The sequence below is a fragment of the Akebia trifoliata genome, chromosome 14 (assembly GCF_017979445.1).
Source record: "Akebia trifoliata isolate Shusen 1 chromosome 14, ASM1797944v1, whole genome shotgun sequence".
In the NCBI taxonomy this organism is placed as follows: domain Eukaryota; kingdom Viridiplantae; phylum Streptophyta; class Magnoliopsida; order Ranunculales; family Lardizabalaceae; genus Akebia; species Akebia trifoliata.
This window is the reverse complement of record NC_141388.1, coordinates 10147609-10167870: the sequence shown is the minus strand read 5'-3', so window position 1 is coordinate 10167870 and position 20262 is coordinate 10147609. Positions and strand designations below refer to the sequence as shown.

At 36.1% G+C, this 20262-nt stretch overlaps 1 protein-coding gene across 1 annotated transcript; it reads right to left on the bottom strand.

Annotated features, from left to right (window-relative positions):
• Window positions 1-14206: 14206 nt before the first annotated feature.
• On the bottom strand, window positions 14207-18089 carry LOC147386161 (laccase-7-like). The gene is made up of 6 exons (XM_086423682.1): window positions 17932-18089; window positions 17014-17165; window positions 16464-16708; window positions 16145-16273; window positions 15080-16030; window positions 14207-14606 (listed from the first exon to the last, which is right to left on the bottom strand). The coding sequence occupies exons 1-6, from the start codon at window positions 18019-18021 to the stop codon at window positions 14476-14478; spliced, it is 1698 nt and encodes a 565-aa protein (XP_086279808.1). The 5' UTR covers window positions 18022-18089; the 3' UTR covers window positions 14207-14475.
• Window positions 18090-20262: the final 2173 nt, after the last annotated feature.

The following is a 20262-nucleotide window of genomic DNA, read 5'->3' as shown; positions in this document are numbered from 1 at the left end:
GACATGGATCTGGGTCGTGGACCCAGTTGACATGGATCGGGGTCGTGGACCCAGTTGGACATGGATCTGGGTCAAGGACCCAGTTGGAAACGGATCTGGGTCGGAGACCCGATTTAAGATGGATCTGGGTCGTGGACCCAGTTTGATATGGATCTGGGTTGGGAACCCAGTTGGACATGGATCTGGGTTGGGAACCCAGTTTGATGCGGATCTGGGTCGTGGACCCAGTTTGATATGGATCTGGGTCGTAGACCCAATTTGAAATGGGTCTGGGTTGTGGACCCAGTTTGGTTGGATCTGGGTCGTGGACCCAGTTTGAAATAGATTTGGGTCGTGGACCCAGTTGGACATGGATCTGGGTCGTGGACCCAGTTGACATGGATCTGGGTCGTGGACCCAGTTGGACATGGGTCTGGGTTGGGAACCCAGTTGGACATGGATCTGGGTCGTGGACCCAGTTTGGAATGGATCTGGGTCGTGGACCCAGTTTGATATGGATCTGGGTTGGGAACCCAGTTGGACATGGATCTGGGTTGTGGACCCAGTTTGAAATGGATCTGGGTTGGGAACCCAGTTGGACATGGATCTGGGTTGTGGACCCAGTTTGAAATGAACACTCGATGAAGGACAAGTTTGATTATGATCGAGATTGATAGTGAGCCGCGTTGGGCAAAATTCGTTTGGAGCGAGATCGATTACAAGTGGTAGGCCCTGAGTTTTCTAGTAAAGTTAATCATTTGATCATTTTCAAGCTTTAAAACTCAAAAATAAAAAAACTTCAAGAAGAAAAGTTGTTAAGACTGACGTAAGGAACGAAATTAGCAAAAAAAAAAAAAATTTTTTTTTTTTTTTTTTTTTTTTTTTGGGGTCCGTTTTTCAAGTACGGACCTAAGACTTTTTGGCTGGTCCGTGCTTCAAGTACGGACCAGAATACCAAATTTTTTTTTTTTTTTTTTTTTTGGGGTCCGTTCTTCATGCACGGACCTAACACTTTTTGGCTGGTCCGTGCTTCAAGTACGGACCAGAACATAAAAAATTTCCACTGGTCCGTGCTTCATGTACGGACCTAAGAACATTTGCCCAGTCCGTGTTCTAAGCACGGACTTGACAAAATTTCTTGAGTCCGTGCTTCATGCACGGACCAGAACCTTTTCTGGCCTTCCAACCTTGCTCTGTTTTTTATCCTCATCCCATTTTGGCCATGTTTTTCTGGATTTTGAGGCACATAGCCTCTGTTTTTTGGCTTGGGCCACAAAAAATGTCACTTTTTTTTTTTTTGATGATGCACATGATAGCATAAAAAAAACAGATTTCCCCCTTTTACCTAGGGGGACATATGAACGAGAACAAAGTAAAAAATCCTAAAATCTATACAACTTGCCTTCGTGGGCTAAAAAAAAAAAATACATCACATATGAACATGGGATGGATACGGAATTAGTTTTGTAAGCCTTAGTGTCCTTTGTCTATTAATTACGCTTCGATGCATGCGGTTTGTGGGTGATTTTTCGGCTACCCATTCTTCAAACCTTGATGGACACAAAAGTGCACACATCTTAGGTTGGTGAATGGGGTGGATGTTCTCCTCCCAGCCACCCAAAATAGCGATCTCGGGGGCTTGAGAGTACCGGCATCCGGGGTTAGAAAATTAAATGGGAGGGGGGTGGCTTATGCATAGGGGTGTGAATCGCATGTGCATGTGCGTGCATTTTTTGAATCGTATCCATCCTTACATACCTTGTCCAAAAATAAAAATAAAACAAAAGCATATGTAAATAAATATTACAACCCTTCCCATGTGAAACTTGTGAAATAAATAAAACAAAACAAACAAAACAAACGTTAGTAGATAAGCAAAAAGAAAACACAACAAAAGGAAGGCAAACATCATTTTTTTTTTTTAAATAACCAAATCAAAGAAGAGGGTCGGACCTACTAGACATCTATGTCCCCAGTGGAGTCGCCAAGCTGTGGACACGGGATTTGTATATTCTTCAAACATCCCTCCACTTTGGGGTGTTTTGGAGTCGCCACCATTCATTTGCGGAAATGGGTGTGAATGGTCACCCGGATTTGTATTTTTGAAAAATCATGTCATTTTTGCCATTTTTAGTTGACTCTCGTTGGATAATGCACGTTTGGTCCAACCTCGATTCAAGGTAAGGGGGTCCATTTATGGAGTAGGGAAGGTGTTAGGCACCCTACTCCACCCACTATATGTGGTAACCTCGGATCCGGTCATTTTTAAAATAAAGAAAATAAAATCGAAAATGGTTTGAGGTGTGCCCTCAAGTGTGAGGGGATTTGATATTGATTTAGTCCATTGAGGGCACCCTTATTGAAAAAGGGGCCCTTGAAGGACTCAAATCATTGTGGTGTGTGCAAAGTGTGGAAAAGGGGAAGTAGAAGAGGGGATGTAGAGGGGTGTTCCTTTTGTTGAACCCACCTTGACCCTTCCTTGACTTCCTTTGACCTTCCTTTGAGTTGGCTCGGACTTGCTTGAAGTTGTAGGAGAGTGAGTTGAGTTGAGGGTGAGGTGTTGAGAGTAGAGTAGAGAGTTTTGATTGTGGAGGATTTTTTATCAAATTTTCATTAGGTGTTGTATGGGGAGAATGGAGGGATTTTTATAGAGGTTGAGAGGTTTTTTTAAGGGTATAATGGGGTGAAGGATGAGAGTAGTGGTTAATGGCATGGGTTTGAGAGGAAAAGGGTATGAAATTTGAGATGAAAATGAGGGTATTTTTGTAATGATGGAAATGGGTTGTGTTTTAACCCAAATGGTTTGGATCTTACCCAAATCCATTTGGGTAGAGTGTTTGGTGGGATGAGATGAGTGATGGTTGATGGGAGGAGTGGTGGTGTAAGGGAGTTGTTTGGAGAAGGAGTGTTGAGATGGTTGAAGAAGTATGGTGTTTGATTTGGAGAGATGAGTGGTGATTGGTTTGATTTTGAGAGGATTGAAGGGATGATGACATGTGGCAAATGGAGAGATGGAGAGATTGGTTGATTGGTGATGGTGGTTAGATGATTAGAGAGAAGAGTATGGGAAGTATGGGTTGAGGTATGGGTTGAGGTGATTTTATGGGCGTGTTTTAAGGGAAAGTGATGGATAGATATGGGTTGTGATGTGGTGGTTAAAGAATGGGGATAGGTTAGGGTGTATAGGGTATGGGTTGAGTTGTGGGTTGTTGATGATGAGAGGATGGGGGATAGGTTAGGTTAGGGTAGGGTTATGGGTTGAGTTGTGGGTTGTTGATGATGAGGGGATGGGCTAGGTTAGGTTGGGTAGGGTTATGGGTTGAGTTGTGGGTTGTTGATGATGAGAGGATGGGGGATAGGTTAGGTTAGGGTAGGGTTATGGGTTCGTTGATTAGATGAGGGAGGTGGAAGGAGATGATGACATGTGTCATCTCTTGGTGATTGGTTTGATGAGATTGATAGATTGGGTTGGGTTTGGGTATTGAATGATGATGGGTTAGATTGACTTTTGGGTAGTGGATTGGGCTTTGGCTTTAGTAATGGATTGGGTAGGGTTGTGGACTTAGATAATGGATTGGGTAGGGTTGTGGACTTAGATAATGGATTGGGTAGGGTTTTGGGCTTAGGTGATGGATTTGGGTTGGGTTGTAGAATAGTGTTGAGTTGGGTTTATGTTGGATTGGGTTTAAGTTGAATGGATTGGGTTGATTTTAAGGATGTATGAGAGTGGTGAGGTGTGCGGGTCCATGGGCCACGTAAATGGCCTCGAACATTTATTAATTGAAAATGCATTGTATTTTGTAGGTTTGGGCTTTGTAGCCCATTCCGATTTTTTTAATTTTTGGGGCATCTTGCGTCGAGGGCCCGCTCAAATTCGGGTGTCTACAATCCCACTTATAAGATGTCATACAAAGAATAATAATAGATGAAAATAAATGGGCTAACTAACCAACCATCAAATCATAATCACTACATACAACACAGTTCATACAACTTATACTAAATAATCCTAATCATCCATAGTGATCCATTTTAATGTTAAATACATTAGCATAGCCAGTGGGTGGCAAACAAACTTGATTAAGAAAACAAATTATATAGATATAAATTATTTAATTTACCTTAAATGCATGTTATAATGTCTCTCTTGAGAAAAATATAAGAACAAAAATATTAATTAAATTATTGTAAATAATTAATGAATAAACAAATCCGCTCAATCGACCTCTGATATTTGATATAAGACCTTTATCAATTGCATTAACTACTTCAATATGATTATATCATAGCTTTAAAATTGGTGAAAAAAATTGAGTGAATTGAATCAAATAATTTTTAAATATATTTAAAAAGATTAATATTCTTAAATAAAAATTCTCTAAAATAATTATATTTAACTTACTAAATCGGTCAAGTTTCTGACCTGACCTTGTGCATTTACGAGCTGACTCAGTAAATTGGTCTCACCAAGTTGGGGCCAAGTCACCTGGAAATCCAATCAAGTATACTTGACAAAGTTTTGAGTCAGCTCGACGAGTTTTAGAATTATGAATAGGACTTAAAATGATACATATTTTATTTGAAATCCGATTTCGAATTTAGCGGGTTTGGTTTCATCAAGTATATTCAAATTAAAATATGGTTCGGATATGGGTTGATGTCCCTTGACCTGAGTAGGATCCGGGTTGGATACGATTCCATCCCTATATCCGTCAAATCTGAATGATATATTACTTTCCAATATGTATTTTTATATTTTTTTAAATCATCTTTTATCAACCAACAACGATTGGGTATAGGGGTCAATGCCTCTATTCAAAATGGAGAGGTTTTGAGTTTAAGTCACCATTTAATCATATTTTTAGCATGGTTTGACATTATTCGACCCGATCTATCCAAATCACCAAATTCGATCGATCCTGATATGATTTTAATAAATGTAAATAGTTCGGATATGGTCTTAACTAGTATGCTACGATCAGATTTGGATCCGGATAAAAAAATTCAAGTATGGTTATGAACACACTCATATCTGATTCATATCCGACCCGTTTAAGCCCTAATTTTGGATTGAATGACAAAAACCTTATGATCTACTACAGTCTGGCAAAAGGATGAATATATGTTTGATTGTCGATCATGATATTATCATGTGTCATTATTGGTACTTATAGATCCTCATTCCTCACTTTGAGAGGGTCTTTCTAAGTCTATGCCCCCTGCAGTTTGATTGGAGATAATTTTCAAAATTAATTTTCAATCTTATGTGAAGCGAGCAAAGCCCAACATGTCACTTAAGATGCAAATTTGTTGTTTCTTTTGACACCAAAAACTTGATGTTTTACGCTTGAAATTTTCTTGTGGCACACTTCTTTGAGTCCACCAATCAGTGAAACACTTTCAAATTATCTCTAGGACTTCTAAACAATCAAATAAACCAAAAAAAAGAAAGATCAGTGAATATAGACACCACATTGAATGCCAAAAGATGTGATTAAGCCAATATCTAAGAAACAACAATTGAAAAGCTTAAATTGGAATTTTTATTAGAAAGCGTCAAAAAATTAAAGAGTTGTGATACTCTGACACTCCTACGTGGCATACTCAAAATACTCTGGAATGTGCTAAAACCATAGACTTTATGCTTTGGGATACACAAATGCAAATCTCATAAATCTGTGCAGTTGTGTATCCCGATGAAAAAAATCTATGATTCTGGCACGTACATGCCACATTAGGAGATTATTTTGAATATGCTACGTGAAGATTTTGGATTATCATTAGTCTAAATTAAGTGAGCCACGATAAACTAACATGCTTGATGTGCCAGTGCACGAAACTATAGATCTTTTTCGGGATACACAAGGAAAAAAGGAGCTATGGCTTAGCAAGTCAGCTTATCATTAGTCTAATTAAATTTTCATTTGTTCATAGAATCATGATTTTCTAACTAGTAAGTCTTCACTAGGACAATACTTGGCTAACGTGGTATAGATGCAGAACCACATATCTTTTTCCTCGGGATACTCAATTACACATCTTTTATGGGATTGCAATTGTATCTTGAGAAAAGAAGCCTATGATTCCACATCCAATGCCATGTCAGCCGAGTATTGACTGAGTGAAGATTTTCTAGTTAGAAAATTTGATTTGGCACTCTTATTTATAAGTGCAATAAAACTCTAAGATTAGTGGGCCCAAAATTTTAACGGGGGAGACTTGCATCAATCAAGGACTGAAAGGCACATAGTTTGAAAATGGTTATCCATGCACCAGTGGCCTTGCGTTTCACATTTAATGGTATCACATTATACTTGTGGGATCCATACTAATAATCTTTCTCTATTAGGATAAATATTTATGAACACCGTTAAAATCATAGGTTCTTGCCGTTGTAAATTTTGTTATTTATTAATAAATTTTTTAAAGATATAATAATACTATTTTAATTTTATATTATAATAAATATATCATTTTGAATGTATTAATTGTGAATCAATTGAAGATATTTTATGTAATTTAAAAAAATTCTTATTCTTAAATTTCAGTATCAATACTCACTTTTGCAGGACACTTTTATAATTTAAAAATATTAATTAATGTAATTTGCATCAACAAATCTAAACCCTTTTTCTCGTTATATATGATAGTAAAGATACAACATTGAGAGAAAATAAGCTTTAAAAAAAGAAGCTGAAAAGGACTGAAATTAAATGACATTTAAAATTTACTATTTACCATTTAAATATAAGGAGAGATAATATACATAGGTAGAAGATAATGAAATTTATGGAGAGATCCTCTAGAGTTCAAGTTTTGAACAAATTGCAATTTTAAAATGCAAATCTGGCCTCTTTTGATGTTTACTCAAGTATACAAAGGTTCTCCTACAAAAACGTTTTGAGGATACGATGAAGCCCATATCTCTACTACCACTTTTGAAATTTTTGGTCTAATTGTAACCTGAATCACTCTCAGTAGAATCATAGATTGAATTAATGAAATTGAAACAGAAATATATCCAATCTATGTCTATTATTTTGGTTGTTTGTTATTATTTTCAAAACATCAGTTAGAACTTCTATTTAAAGGCATCAATGTGTCCTTTGAGATTCCAAATTGGAAACCACCAAACTAAAGGTATCAATGTGTCCTTGGATGAATCATACAGGTGGGTTCACACATGGGATAGTTGATACTGAACGAAACACATCCATCGCACGCTTAATGACACAATGTACTTTCATATCTAAATCCATACTCTTCTCTGAACCTTGTCGTTGAACGGATAGTTAACCATTAGGGTGACACAAGTAAAAAAAAAGTGAAAAAAGAAAGAAGAAAAATGTAAATATATAAGAAAATAATCCCTCAACTTGCGATGATGTTTATGTGCAAAAGTGTACCTCAAAAGTGACAATGTGTGCAATATGCCCACACTGTGCTTGATCGTGGAGGTGGCTTCACCATTGTCTTCCTTCATTTCTAACCTTAACACTTAAACAACTAATTAAGAGCAAAAGATTAGTATCTATTAGTTTATTGGGAATATCTCTACTTAGTCCAATATTATACTAAACATTAAAGAGAAGAGTCATATGATAATATGACGCCCCATTACGCCCCCATCACAGAACCGTAGATCACTTGCCTCAGTATACACAAGAAAAGGTGTATGATTATGCATATCCCAAGGCAAATGATATACGGTTCTGTGATGGGGTGTGTGTCAGAGGGGGAGCGTTAGAAAATCATTACACTAAAGAGAAATAAAATGAGTCTTAAGACTTTTTCTTTAATTTGAATTTTTCCCGAATAGCCACCCAAACCAAATTTCGTGCAAAATCTTTTATTTTTAAAAAGGGTTGTGGGTTCAAGTCTTTCAAACAACATAAGAGAAAAAAACCCAAAATAGTAACATTTTAATTCTTTTGAAAGATTATTTATTTAGGTTAATCCACTAATTAAGCATGAACTAATACACATTGAAAGAAAGAAAAAAAAAAGGAAAATAGTAGCTTCCAACAAACAGCTGAGATGGGAAGATATTCTTAGGGATGTCCAAAACAATGAATCCAAAATGTGTTTGATACTCTAATTTCAAATGTGGTTTGAGGTAGATATAAGTAAAAATAAAAAATAAAAAATAAAACCTCTGTGGTGCTCGGTCCACCAAATATGTACTTTTTTGACTGAAGGGTGGTAAGTAGTGATGATCAATTTGAGAGTTTAATGTGAATTGGAACTGAAGATAAAAGTTCTATCGTACCTTGGATTTGGTCCATCACGAGGGTGCATTTATAAGGACTGTGGTCTCTTCTTTATTCGACAAAATTGTAATTCCCCACCCCATCTTGTTACCCAACTAGTAGTGCACAAGGACTTCGATTGAACCTGCCATATGCTGCCTCTTCAGGTCGTTTTCCACAAACAATCCAATATACTGCTCTCAACTTCCCCACCCTCACATCTGCTTGTCTTTATTCTTCCCTATATGGAAGGGTGGGTGGAACACTTTAATAGGGGGTACTATACCACTATTTACCTATTTATGGTTTAAAACTTCACTAAGCCAAACATGAGTGGACTCTAGTGAAAACAAATTAATTAAGTTTTTCGGGATCTAGATGTAGTGTTAGATGTCTTGTAATCCGTTTGGGCTCCGGTTTCAAGAGATTAAATCAAAGGGGACCTTTTCTATATGATCCCGACCTAGATTTAGCTGATTTTTGGAGAGGAAAAATAATAAATTGGAGAGGTACAACTCAAAATCAATTGGCAATCGGTGGAGAGGCACAAGAACTTAAAAGGAGAGAAACAAGGCAATTTGTGTTCGATGTGAGACTAAACTCAACATACCTCCACACTGTGAGTCAGATTGGGCCAAATCACGTGGATATATGAACTAGGTGACGTGCAAGAGAGAAAGACATGCTCTGATACCATGATAAATTTGAGGGTCCAACTCAAAATCAATTGGTAATGAGTGGAGAGATTCGGGAACTTATAAAGTGAGAGGTAAGACAATTTGTGTCTGAAGTGAGACTAAACTCAACAAAAAAAATGGGAAAAATGTTCTCTTTTTTTCTTGTTTGCTAGAGATCTCAAGAGGTATAACTTTCAAAAATATAGTGATTAGATTTTGATCTAATTCATGGGTGTAAATACATTGTCAAACATCATAAATCCTATATATTTGTGTGCAGTTCTATTTCTTTGGTGCTTTGAATTTATAATACTAGAGAGGTTGTGAACTAACAACTTCTCCAACCATTGCATCAAATGTTTTTATGTTTTTAATGTTTAGGTCCTTAAAATAAGAGAGATTACATTGCCACACCAACTTTTGCTAATGCCACCCTAACTCATATATAAATCACCAAAGAATTAACACACATCTTAGAGTGGCATTAGCAAAAGTATGTGTGGCAATAGAAGATCTCTAAAATAATAGCTAGGAGACACTAACCCCTCAATGGCAATTTTAGACTGATAAGAAGTTAATGCTCGTAGGTTGTGAGTTTGATATCCAGTATGAGCATTAATTCCTTAGGGGCCACTCGTGAAGGTACACCCTCACTTACCCAGTGAATGTGATGTGCGGGCATTGACTAGTTCTTGGACAAGACTATGGTTTATGGACTGGTCAAAATCCAGATACATGCTTGGTCTGCCCCCGGTTATAGTAATAAAAAAAAATAGCTTGGAAATACTTTTAAGCAGGGGCGGAGCTAGTAAGGAGCTAGTGGGAGCAATTGCCCTCAGAGAACGTTGAGACACCCCTATATTTTCAACTAATTACATGCCCCATTTGTCCCCACTCCCTCACCTCTCTCCTCATTTGCCCCCACACCCTCACCTCCCTCTAATTGTATTTTCTAACACAAATAATTTTTCCATCATTCAAATTCTTCAACTATTCAACTAACTATAGTTTGCCCCCACTATAAGAAAATCCTGACTCCGCCCTTGCTTTTAAGGGTTATTTTAATCATTATGTAACTAAAAAATACATCAACATAATTTTACCTACTTAAATGCAACTTAAAGCTTCATCAGATTTCGCAAAATTCAAAGGTCCATAGCCGGTCTGAGTCCACGTTTCTTTCTTTCTCATTTCTGTGGGAAGTAATTTTAATCAAACAGTAATTTTAGTGCTAAATGCAGTTTTGAAGGCCAAAAGGAACCTATATAATCCCCCAAAACACACACACACACACACACACACACACACACACACATAACCCAATTAAGATCTTAGGTACGGTAGTTTTATTTCCTTCAGTGATTTATAGTACTAGGGAGTGGGATCCACTATGATTTGTCTGTGAGCAGAACTTATGGGTCCCTTGAAAGGCTTAGTGTGGCGGGGTTTGAATGAATCTACAGTCATCACGTGGATTCAATCAGAAGGGTGTATTAAAAAGGTCACTTCGATTAGTACAAAGGACCCCCCATCTACCGCACTCCCGCTTGATAGGTCAATATTTACATGAAATTCAATGTGTCCTAGTAGTGGGTCATGGTTGTGTTTTTGGAATTCTGAAAATTAGGGTTAGGGTTTCTGAACCCTTGAATGTTTTTCTCTGGAAGTTAAATTTGGGGTTTTTTAAGCTCTCACAATGGTCCCTCCCCTTGGAAGGACTGTAGGTACATTTCCAATTAGTTCAAGGAACCAAGCTCATGGTTTTAATTAGAACTTAGCAAGTTTCAAGTTGACTCGAACAATTACTTTATAAATTTAAATACTTGACCATCGATTAACTAGAGTTTGCGGCACAGGAATCCTCTTTGGGTTTAAAGGGGTAAAAGAATAAAGAGAGTAAATTTAGAGGGGTATAATTAAAAAAAAATAGGAAATGGGAGGAAAGACAATAAAGTTAAGAGTCGTTTTAAACTAACTTCCTTAGACATTGCTTTTGATGTGATAGCGCATAGAGAATCACAGATTGTTTTCCTTGAGATACAAGGAAATTTTTTTATGATCGTCTGCACATTGCCAAGTCAGTACAATGTTTATTTAGTGTCCAAGGAAGTCAATTCAATATTTTCTTAAAGTTAAGGGAGGAGGGGGGAAGAAGGGGAAAGATAATAAAATTTGAATGGTGTGAATTCCACTCTCTTGTCTCGGTCTTTATACCTCACAAAAACTAATGGTAGTGGGACCTACCATTATGTTTAATTGTATAAATGTCTGAATTAATGTGAGGGTTTGGATCATTAGTTCGAATTGGATTTGATGGGTATCACTCCAACCTCAAATATGCCTTCCTAGAACAATGCCCAGGCTCTCTCACTCTAGCTGGCATGGCATGGAGTGCAAGCCTTCCAAATGTGTTTTGAAGTAGAAGGTAGACCTACTAGATTTAGGCTATTGGAAGGCCTAAAGCATTGAGGTCCAAGGCTTCTAGTTCCGTAAACTTCTTACAAGTCATTGGATATGTAGAAGTCTCTCTAGTTGCTACTGTAGTTTTTTTTGTTGGGGATCCTAGTCTGGTCCCCTATAAGGTTGTCAATGGGCCAGGCCCGGGCTCGGGTTTGGTTTTTGATAATTGTTTCTTTTTGACCAGGCAGATATAAGTGGGTCTTTCTATTTAAATTCAAGCCTGTGGAGGCCAACATTATGCTCTTAGTCGCCTTTGTGCCATCAGGAACACATGCATGGGGCATATGTGTTTGTCGAGAAGGTAATGTATTAGTAGTATGTGGGCTTTGATATGTGGCTTTTTAGGTTACAAGTTTAGTGACTATGGTCCATGGAGACTTTTATTACTTTCAAATCAATGCGCATACATGTCTTTTGGTGTTGGAATCCTACTTTCATTTCTAGTGATCTAAGGTAAGTTCTTTTGCTATTTTCCACTTGTTTGCTTTATAAAAAGAATCTGGATCATTAAAGGTGTTCCGTTCTGTCTATGTGGCATGTTTTGGTTGGAGTTTAAAATACACCGGACTTTTAATCAAACTGTTTTCTATATGACACGCAGCTCGATGTGTTTAATCTCCAAATTAAAGCATGCTACTATGTTGCTATAAGAACGGGAAATCGTTTTGGATTGCAACTCTTGTTAAATTAACAAAAACCAAAAACTAGAAAACTTTCCTTCCAATTTTAGAGTTTCTATAGTATTACCCAAAACCTAGATGAACAGGCCTATATCATTCTTTCGCGCCGTAAATGTAAATGTCTTTTCTGTTAAATAATATATAGGATAAATTACACTTTGACTCCTATAGTTTGGTGTAATTTCATGTTAACCTCCTAATATTTTGATAATTACACTTACCTCCCCTTTCACTAACAATGTTAAAATTCAGATGTTATTTCACTATTTTACCCTTTTGTTTTATTTTTATTATTACAAAAAATAACTTTTAAAATGATAATTAAAAATGCCCCCATCTAAGGATTCACATTCTTAAGTATGAACCCATTTTTTGATAGGGATATTTTTGTTTATAAAAATATGTATTAAAAGGGTAAAATGGTCTTATTAAAAATTATGTTTTAAATGTTTGATTCACAGCAAGTAGATGGAGAGGGGGTAAATGAGCTCTTTAGATAATTATAAGGGAGGTAAGTGCAATTATCAAAACTTTAGGAGGGTCAACATGGAATTATGCCAAACTAATTATATATCCAAGTCATTTCCCTCGCAACTATTCTCCTATATCAAGAAATTGATGATGGGAATTGGATGCTAATCATATCCCATGAATACTTTGCCTAAGCTCACATGCTTGGTGGGATATCTTACAACCAAATATTGTGAATATGAACCCACTTGAATTTATGAAACTGAGTATTAGACATTCAAGAAGCATTATGTTAGTAAATTGAGCGTAACTGTTGAGATGGAAGAGTGAAAAATCAGGGGAAACAACAATAACAACAACAACATGCACATTCAAAAAGTATGAAAGAGTAACTCTAATATTCATGTTTGTCTTATTAAACGAAGGAAGATTATAATTCTAGATAGAAAAACTATTCAAATTGAATGTTGTGAGATGTATAGTATTTCTATTGGGCTTGGGCTTTAAGAGGAAAAAACAGTATCAAAGGAGACCTTTTCTTGTTGTGAGGTGTCTAGTATTCTTCTTGCTTTTACTTTTGTATTTATTGACATCTCACAACATTAAATGGGATGACGAGGCAAGAGTAGATTTTCTTTGAGATATATGTTGTCACTACCAAAATTATTCTAAAAAAAATCTGTACTTTCTAAAACTTTTATGTGCATCACGTGGAATTTAACTTGATATTGAAATTGATGTAAATTTCTTTTTTTCAATTTATAGCTTAAATGTATTAGCATTTGCTCATTCAAACAATGATATCTAAAAGAGTACCACGGAAAAAAGGTCTTATTTCCTCAACATTTGTGTGTAATTTTGAGCATGAAATACGTTACATGTAGGGTTGGTAATGGGTTAGATAATATCCACTTACACAACTCATTTTACTTGAGTTATTCGGGTATTGGTACAATTTTTTTATTTGATTAAGAATTCGAGTAAATTTATCTGCAATTATTTTTATCCGAATATTAATAGGGTTAGATATGGATATGCTTCCTATCCAACTTAAATATCGGTTTTTCCGAGTTTCATATAGTAAATTTACAATAAAATATATGTATAACTCAAAATTAAGGTTTTCCAACCATTTTCACAATAATGTATATAAATACGACTTGAATAACTACTTAAAATTTGGGTATAAGTCAGATACAAATATCCTTTAAAAAAAGTGGATAAATAGTTCAATATGGATATCTTTAATGTTGGGTAAAAAATCGGATATAGATAATTAGATATAATGTTTGATAATGATATAGAAATAACTTCTTCCGACCCACACCTGACTCATTGCCAACCCTAGTCTCATGTAAAAGAAGTAAAAACTTAAAACAAAAGAAGAATGAGAAAGGTATGTTAAGGCTTCCAACATTCTCAATTATATAGATTCGAATACTTTTCATCAATGTCATTGCATCTATAATCCAACAATCCAATGGCATGACGCCGCATATACAAAGATCATGGTAAATCCTGAGTACTTCACATAATCAATCACTCTTTGTATTTCAATACGTGTGACATGCAATTGATTAATCAACTTAGCACAAAATTTTGTTACTCTTTCACCATATTATCTACCAATCAAATTGGAATGGATGTAAGCTTGGCTATACTTCTTTATGAAGATAAACAAAACACAATAAGCTTAACATGAGTTTTTATTTTCCAATCTCTTTTTTTACATTTACATAAATATAATATAATAAAGATTCCCATCAACGACTTTGGCGGTTTTAATTTTCCTTATTGTAAGTACAACAGATTATTTACTCTATATAGCCAAAGAATAACATTCTTATTTATTCGTTTTTCCCAACAAATTAATTTCTACACAATAAATTGTATATGAAATAGAAACCCAAACTAAAACCCCCCAAGTAATACGAGAAAGAGAGACAGATGGAAAAACTTCTAACAACGTGGAAGATCTGGAGGTGGTGGAGGAAGCGTTGTTGCTGGTGTGGGCCCATTTTCAACAACGAAAGCATTAGATAGACCCCACGGCACATGGACATCCAAGTGGCAATGCATTAGCCATACACCTGTACATCCAAATTTTCATATTAGTTCGGACTTCAAAACATATTCATCTTTTTTTTTTTTAATTTTGAGAGATTATATTGGCACACCAAACTTTACTTTTAATATACCTACTATCCTTTTGAAATTGAAGATTTACCTAAAGAGACGTGATAATCTGACTTATTTGGCGTGATGATAGACTCGAAAATCATAGATCTATTTTTCTCGAGATACAAAACTGTATTTTTTTTATGGGGGAATTGAAATTTTGTATCCCGAGGAGAAAACTATATCTTCTGTCTCTCCAGTCTGTCACGTCAGATAAATCCATCCAGATGACACGTGCCTAATATTATCAGCACTTTTTTTTTTTTTTTTTAATGTTGTATTAAATTGGTGTGTTATAAGCAAAAGTTGGTGTGTTTTATAAAAATGGAAATGAAAAAAAAAAAACTTGAAATGTAAGGTAAAATCGGGAGGCGAGTTTTTTTACCTGGATTATTTGCCCTGAATCTGATGACAGCCCATCCTCCTACGGGCACGGCAATAGTGTTTCTCTCTTGTGGGTTAACCAAATTGAACTTTTGTGGGTCTCTGACGGGGTCGTAGTTCCCGAAGCCTTGAGCCAAAACATGGAAATTGAAGCCATGGAGATGCATAGGGTGGTTCTCAATAAAAATCAAGGCTGTATTCTGCAACACTATCTCTACAGTAGAATTAAACTTCAATTTCTTCACACGTGTCCCTGTCTCAGTCATCAACAGCGACTGGTCTAAGTTATCACTCGTGTAGTTAAATTCAAATGGTGGTCTATCAGGGAAATCTTCGGTGTAGATCCCGGGGACACCAGAATTGAACGCCTCCAACATCGACAACCTTGTTGGCAACTCAAACGACACGTTGTTCATACTTGCAGCAAATCGAAACTGTGGGCCAAAGGGATTATTACACGTGTTATTTCCACCACATGGTAGGAGACCCAATCCAAAGGTTATAAACATATGTTCGTCCACGTTCAGTGGTACTGGAACAAAGTGGGGCCCATTTCTTAGACTTGTTAAATTGGTGTAAAACCGGTGAGCTGGTGGTGTGTCTTCAGGTAGTGGTAGGTCCGGCATCACAGGAGCTGATGACGTGGCACCGTCGTAGTGGAAGACTGCTCTCGTGGTTGAATTATCGAAACGTGCTGCTGGCGCGCTAGCGTATGGGCGAGCCGCCATGTAGTAGTCTCCACGAGGTTGGTTGGTGGTAAGGAGTACGTCCACCGTTTGGCCAGGAGCTAAGACAACTAAGTCTGTATTATATGGCTCCGTGTAAGACGCGTCAACGGCTACAACTGTGAAGTTGTGTCTAGCAATCTTGAAGTAAAGCTGGTTATTGAGTGCAGCGTTGATGATGCGGAGGAGGTAAGTCCTTCCTGGTACTACAGTCACCCTATACATGTCTGGTAATCAAATAAATTAAAAAAACATTTTATTAATTAGTCGAGTTGAGTTTCTAACTTTTAATAAGCAGTAAGTAAGTAATTAAGACTAACATGCGCAGGGTGTTCACTTACCATTGCTAGAACAATTGTATAGATTGCCTGGAAGGCCATTGATAGTGTAAGCATCAGAAATATTGGGTGCATTACCATTTGCGATAGCTTCTTCCTCGATGTCGATAACATTACCCTTATACCACTCACCTGGTCACAATTCAAGATCATTTTGGGTTAATTTTAATGAAATATTTTATCATCTTAGTAGTATTCTTGCATTAAAAATGTAAATTTTATTAACCATGTTATATAATTACCCTTTGTAATAAAATGCTACATTTTTCTTTACCAGCCCAAGATTATAAATAATCACTAGAGATGGATCAGAGGTGTTTACCTAATAAAATTGGGATCTCTTGATATGGTAGAGGAAAGGGGTATGATCGACCAGCTCTCGGTTGGATGATGAGTGCACCATAGACGGTTGCGCGGATCCATGACAGATGGGCATGCCACCAAAGGGTTCCCTCTTGTCCAGTGAGTGTGAATCTGTAAGTGAAGCTATTTCCAGGACGAATTGGACACTGAGTCGCATAAGCAGGTCCATCTGACCAGCCACTCATTAGCTGAAATACACCATGCCTGCACCACCATAATCACCCCCACAACATAAATAAAAATATTAAGTTTATTATATTATACAATTACAATAAGAATAAAGCTTTAATATTGTAATATATATTTGTTAAAAAAAAAAACTCATTCAATGATAGAAGAAGGAAATAAGGCATAAATCAAATGAAGATTAATTCACTAATAATAATAATTGTTTTTAATGAACAATCAGCAAAGCTACTTTATTTTTCCAAGTCAATATTATTTGAGAAACCGCGTTATATTATCCTTATTTGTTTTTTTTTTTGCATGCTTGTCATGTAAATATTTACCAATGAATAGTGAGGTTGTCTGGTGATCTGTTGTTGACGTGAATGATAAGCGTGTCGCCCTCACGAGCTAGTATGGTTGGACCTGGTAGGCTATTATTAACTGCAGTTATAACTCGACTTTCGCATAATCGCTGGAGGGTTAGGTTCCCCACCTGAAAGAATAATAAAAGATATAATTAGATGAAAGCCAGGGGAATATAAGTTTTTAGCCAATATTAAATCAATTCAAGCTTGTTTAAAATACCTAATCACGAGGGGATTTGAGTCCCATTTTTTAGAAAAAAAAAAAAAGGAAAAAAGAAGAAGAGGTGTCTCTTTTTAACATTTGTGAGATATGGTTGAAGAAAACTGCCAACCATTCCAAGTTCTGGAAGAAACAAAACTTTACAACTAAAGAAAGAGCAATTAAGAAGAAAGCTTTTTGAAGGGTATTTTAGTCATTTTTGTAAAACAAAAAATATGTATGGTCGTAAAAGAGTGTTTTGGGATCTTGCACTTTGTGCCACACTTTTGGGCCTTCTGGCCCATGAGCATTTGTCCCACCCTTTGGTTGACCTTCACACAAGAAAGCAGCGTAATTGTTGATTTCTAGTTGTTAGATTTGTGCACTAATGCCATATATGGTGCAAAATGCCGGAACCCAGCAAGATAGCAAAGTCAGACTAATTTTTTAATGTGAATGTGAATAGGCCCAACAATGGGTGGGGTGGGCCAATCATTCCAGCTAAGTGGGCCTGAATAAATGACATATTTTGCCCCTATGATTCCAGCAATTCACTCTACTATTGCACCCCTTGAGCCCCCATGAAATGGACACTAGGTCATCCCCAAGAGAACATACATGAAACCTGAAACAAAAAAATCAGGAGAGAATGAAAAAGCAAAAAAAGAAGAGGAAGACAGGCTTCATTGAATTACATCAAATGTGCGCTCGATGATTGCACCAGAAGCCGTAGTAGAAGCAAGTAGAGAAAGAGCGCAAAGGAGCAAGAATAAGATACGTGCCATGTTGAAGATAAAAGGGAAAGGTTGATTGATGACAACTAAAGAAGAGAAGTTGGTCTTTTATAATAGGTTTGTTAGGCCCTTGAATGTTCTTCTTCTTGGAATTTGCTTGTAAAATAAGTCGTCTCTATGTGCGCTTTGAAAATTCTACATGTTAAGGCTGAAATTACAGACTTATTCATACATTAAATAATATAAAATATGTATAATGTGCTCTGAAGCTTTTTTTTTCTCCACGTTTGCGTGACAACCTAGTTAATTAATAAGCTCTTTGATTAAAATTTTGTTATTTAATGGCTAAAGCCATGGAAAAAAAAACCAGTTTGTTTAAGGCTACAAGCAAACGTTCACCAATGTCACCTCATTTTGGATTATTTTGACCAAAGACCAGAAATGGCCATATTGTCAAAATAAGAGAAAAACTCACTCGTTTAATCTTAACTTAGGGGATGAAGTTCTCCCTTATCATCAATGAAACATTAATTTCTACTAAATAGCCTAATTTCAAGAGTCGTGCTGGGGTCACACAATGATGTGTTGGCCCACACATTACTGTAGATGCTTTTCTTTGAGATACGAGTGAAACACATCTACCGTTATGTGAGCGCCAGCACGTCATGTGCGTCACCCTTTATCTCCCTTTGTGTCATTTCAGCATTTTTCTAATTTCAATTACTGTCCTTGATTACGTGGCGGGAAGCTGTAAATGGTAAAGTTCAGACCCTGTTGATGTCCAACACTTACAAATTTTTTTCTCGATATGTTCAGTTATTTTATATATTTTGAATTAGTATTATCGTATTATATTGACTTGAAGGAGTCAACCAGCAATTATCGTGTTGGAAGATTAGAAGTACAAACCATAGTTTTAAAACTTATTAGGCCGACTCAAAGATTAATGTTTGCCAGTCGACAGGATTTAATTGGATTTCAAGGTGACTTGGGATCAAAAGTCGGTCTAACCAATAAAAAAAATCTAAAAAATAAATAAAGTTAGGTAAAATTTTGAATTTTTTTTCAACACAAGTATTCCACACCCTTTTTGGGTAGGGCTGTAACTGGGATGAGTTGGCGATCAAGCCACAACAAACCCACACTTGACAAACAAACTCCTATTCGCACCGAACCCGACCTGGGGCATGAAATACTCCACCCAAGACCAACCTAAGTCGTGTTTAATATTTGATCTAGTAGTGATAAAAACTTATATAAAGAAAAGTGGTACATAAAAATATATAAAATATAAAATATTTTTCCTTAAAAATATATTTCAAAGATTACATACGTGAAATTATAAGCAAATGTTAAGAAAAGATGATAATGATGATGTTAAGAAAAGATGATAATGATGATTATCTAAAGTATGATGTGACTTGTGAATGAGAAACTAACAAAGATATTTTAAAATATTTTTAGATTATGATCGTATTAAGTTCAAATTTGGGCAAATTGGGGAACTCGATGTCTAACCCAAACCCGACCAAGCTGGTAGGTCAATTTTTTTTCCCAAACCCAACCTAAAACCCTAGCTAACTATGCCCAAACCTGATCCGATTGAAGTCGGGTTGAATACATCAAGTTCAACTGCTCAAGTTTGACCCGCCCAAATTCTCTAAAATGCAACAAGGTAAATCAGGAGGCCACCCCATTTTGATTTGTCCGAACTTTGGTCTGGACTTTAATTGATTTTGATTTAATTTGATTCTTAAGGAACTTAGAACCATAACCATTATATTTTTTTAGTTTCGATTCTTGTCGGTTCTGATTTTATCTCTAAAATAAGTGGAACCGGATCTTAAACCATTGAAAAACATAGGTAGCCATCAATTTTGGTTCTCAAAAGATCAAATGGAAAAATAAATATTATAATTATTATAAAGTTTTTCTACTTTAAAAAAATCAAAATGTTATGTACAAAGTATTAATTTAATTATAATTTCTTCCACTAATGATAAGAATTAATTAATTTTAAAAAAAAATTAAAATTCATCTTCTCAATGAGTAATAAACTTTTAGAAGAGAATGTACATTTTAAACTCTAATGCATAATTTGTATGAAAATTTGAATAAATTTATATAATATATATTTTTTTACATGTAGCACATGCCATCTCATCCAGCACGTATATAACATTAAATAGTCATATTTTGGGTGGACAGACACGTAGAGTTTTGAAGGCATTAGTTAGGGAGCAAACTCAGTCAGCCTTACCAACTCAGCTAACCCAGGGTGATTAAATCTTA

Excerpts from the sequence above, each read along its gene's own strand:
- LOC147386161 (XM_086423682.1), bottom strand. The coding sequence starts at position 18,021 with ATGGCACGTATCTTATTCTTGCTCCTTTGCGCTCTTTCTCTACTTGCT. Across the intron at positions 16,031-16,144 it reads ATACAATTGTTCTAGCAATG|ACATGTATAGGGTGACTGTA; the intron begins GTAAGTGAACAC and ends TTTGATTACCAG. Across the intron at positions 14,607-15,079 it reads ATTCAGGGCAAATAATCCAG|GTGTATGGCTAATGCATTGC; the intron begins GTAAAAAAACTC and ends TTGGATGTACAG.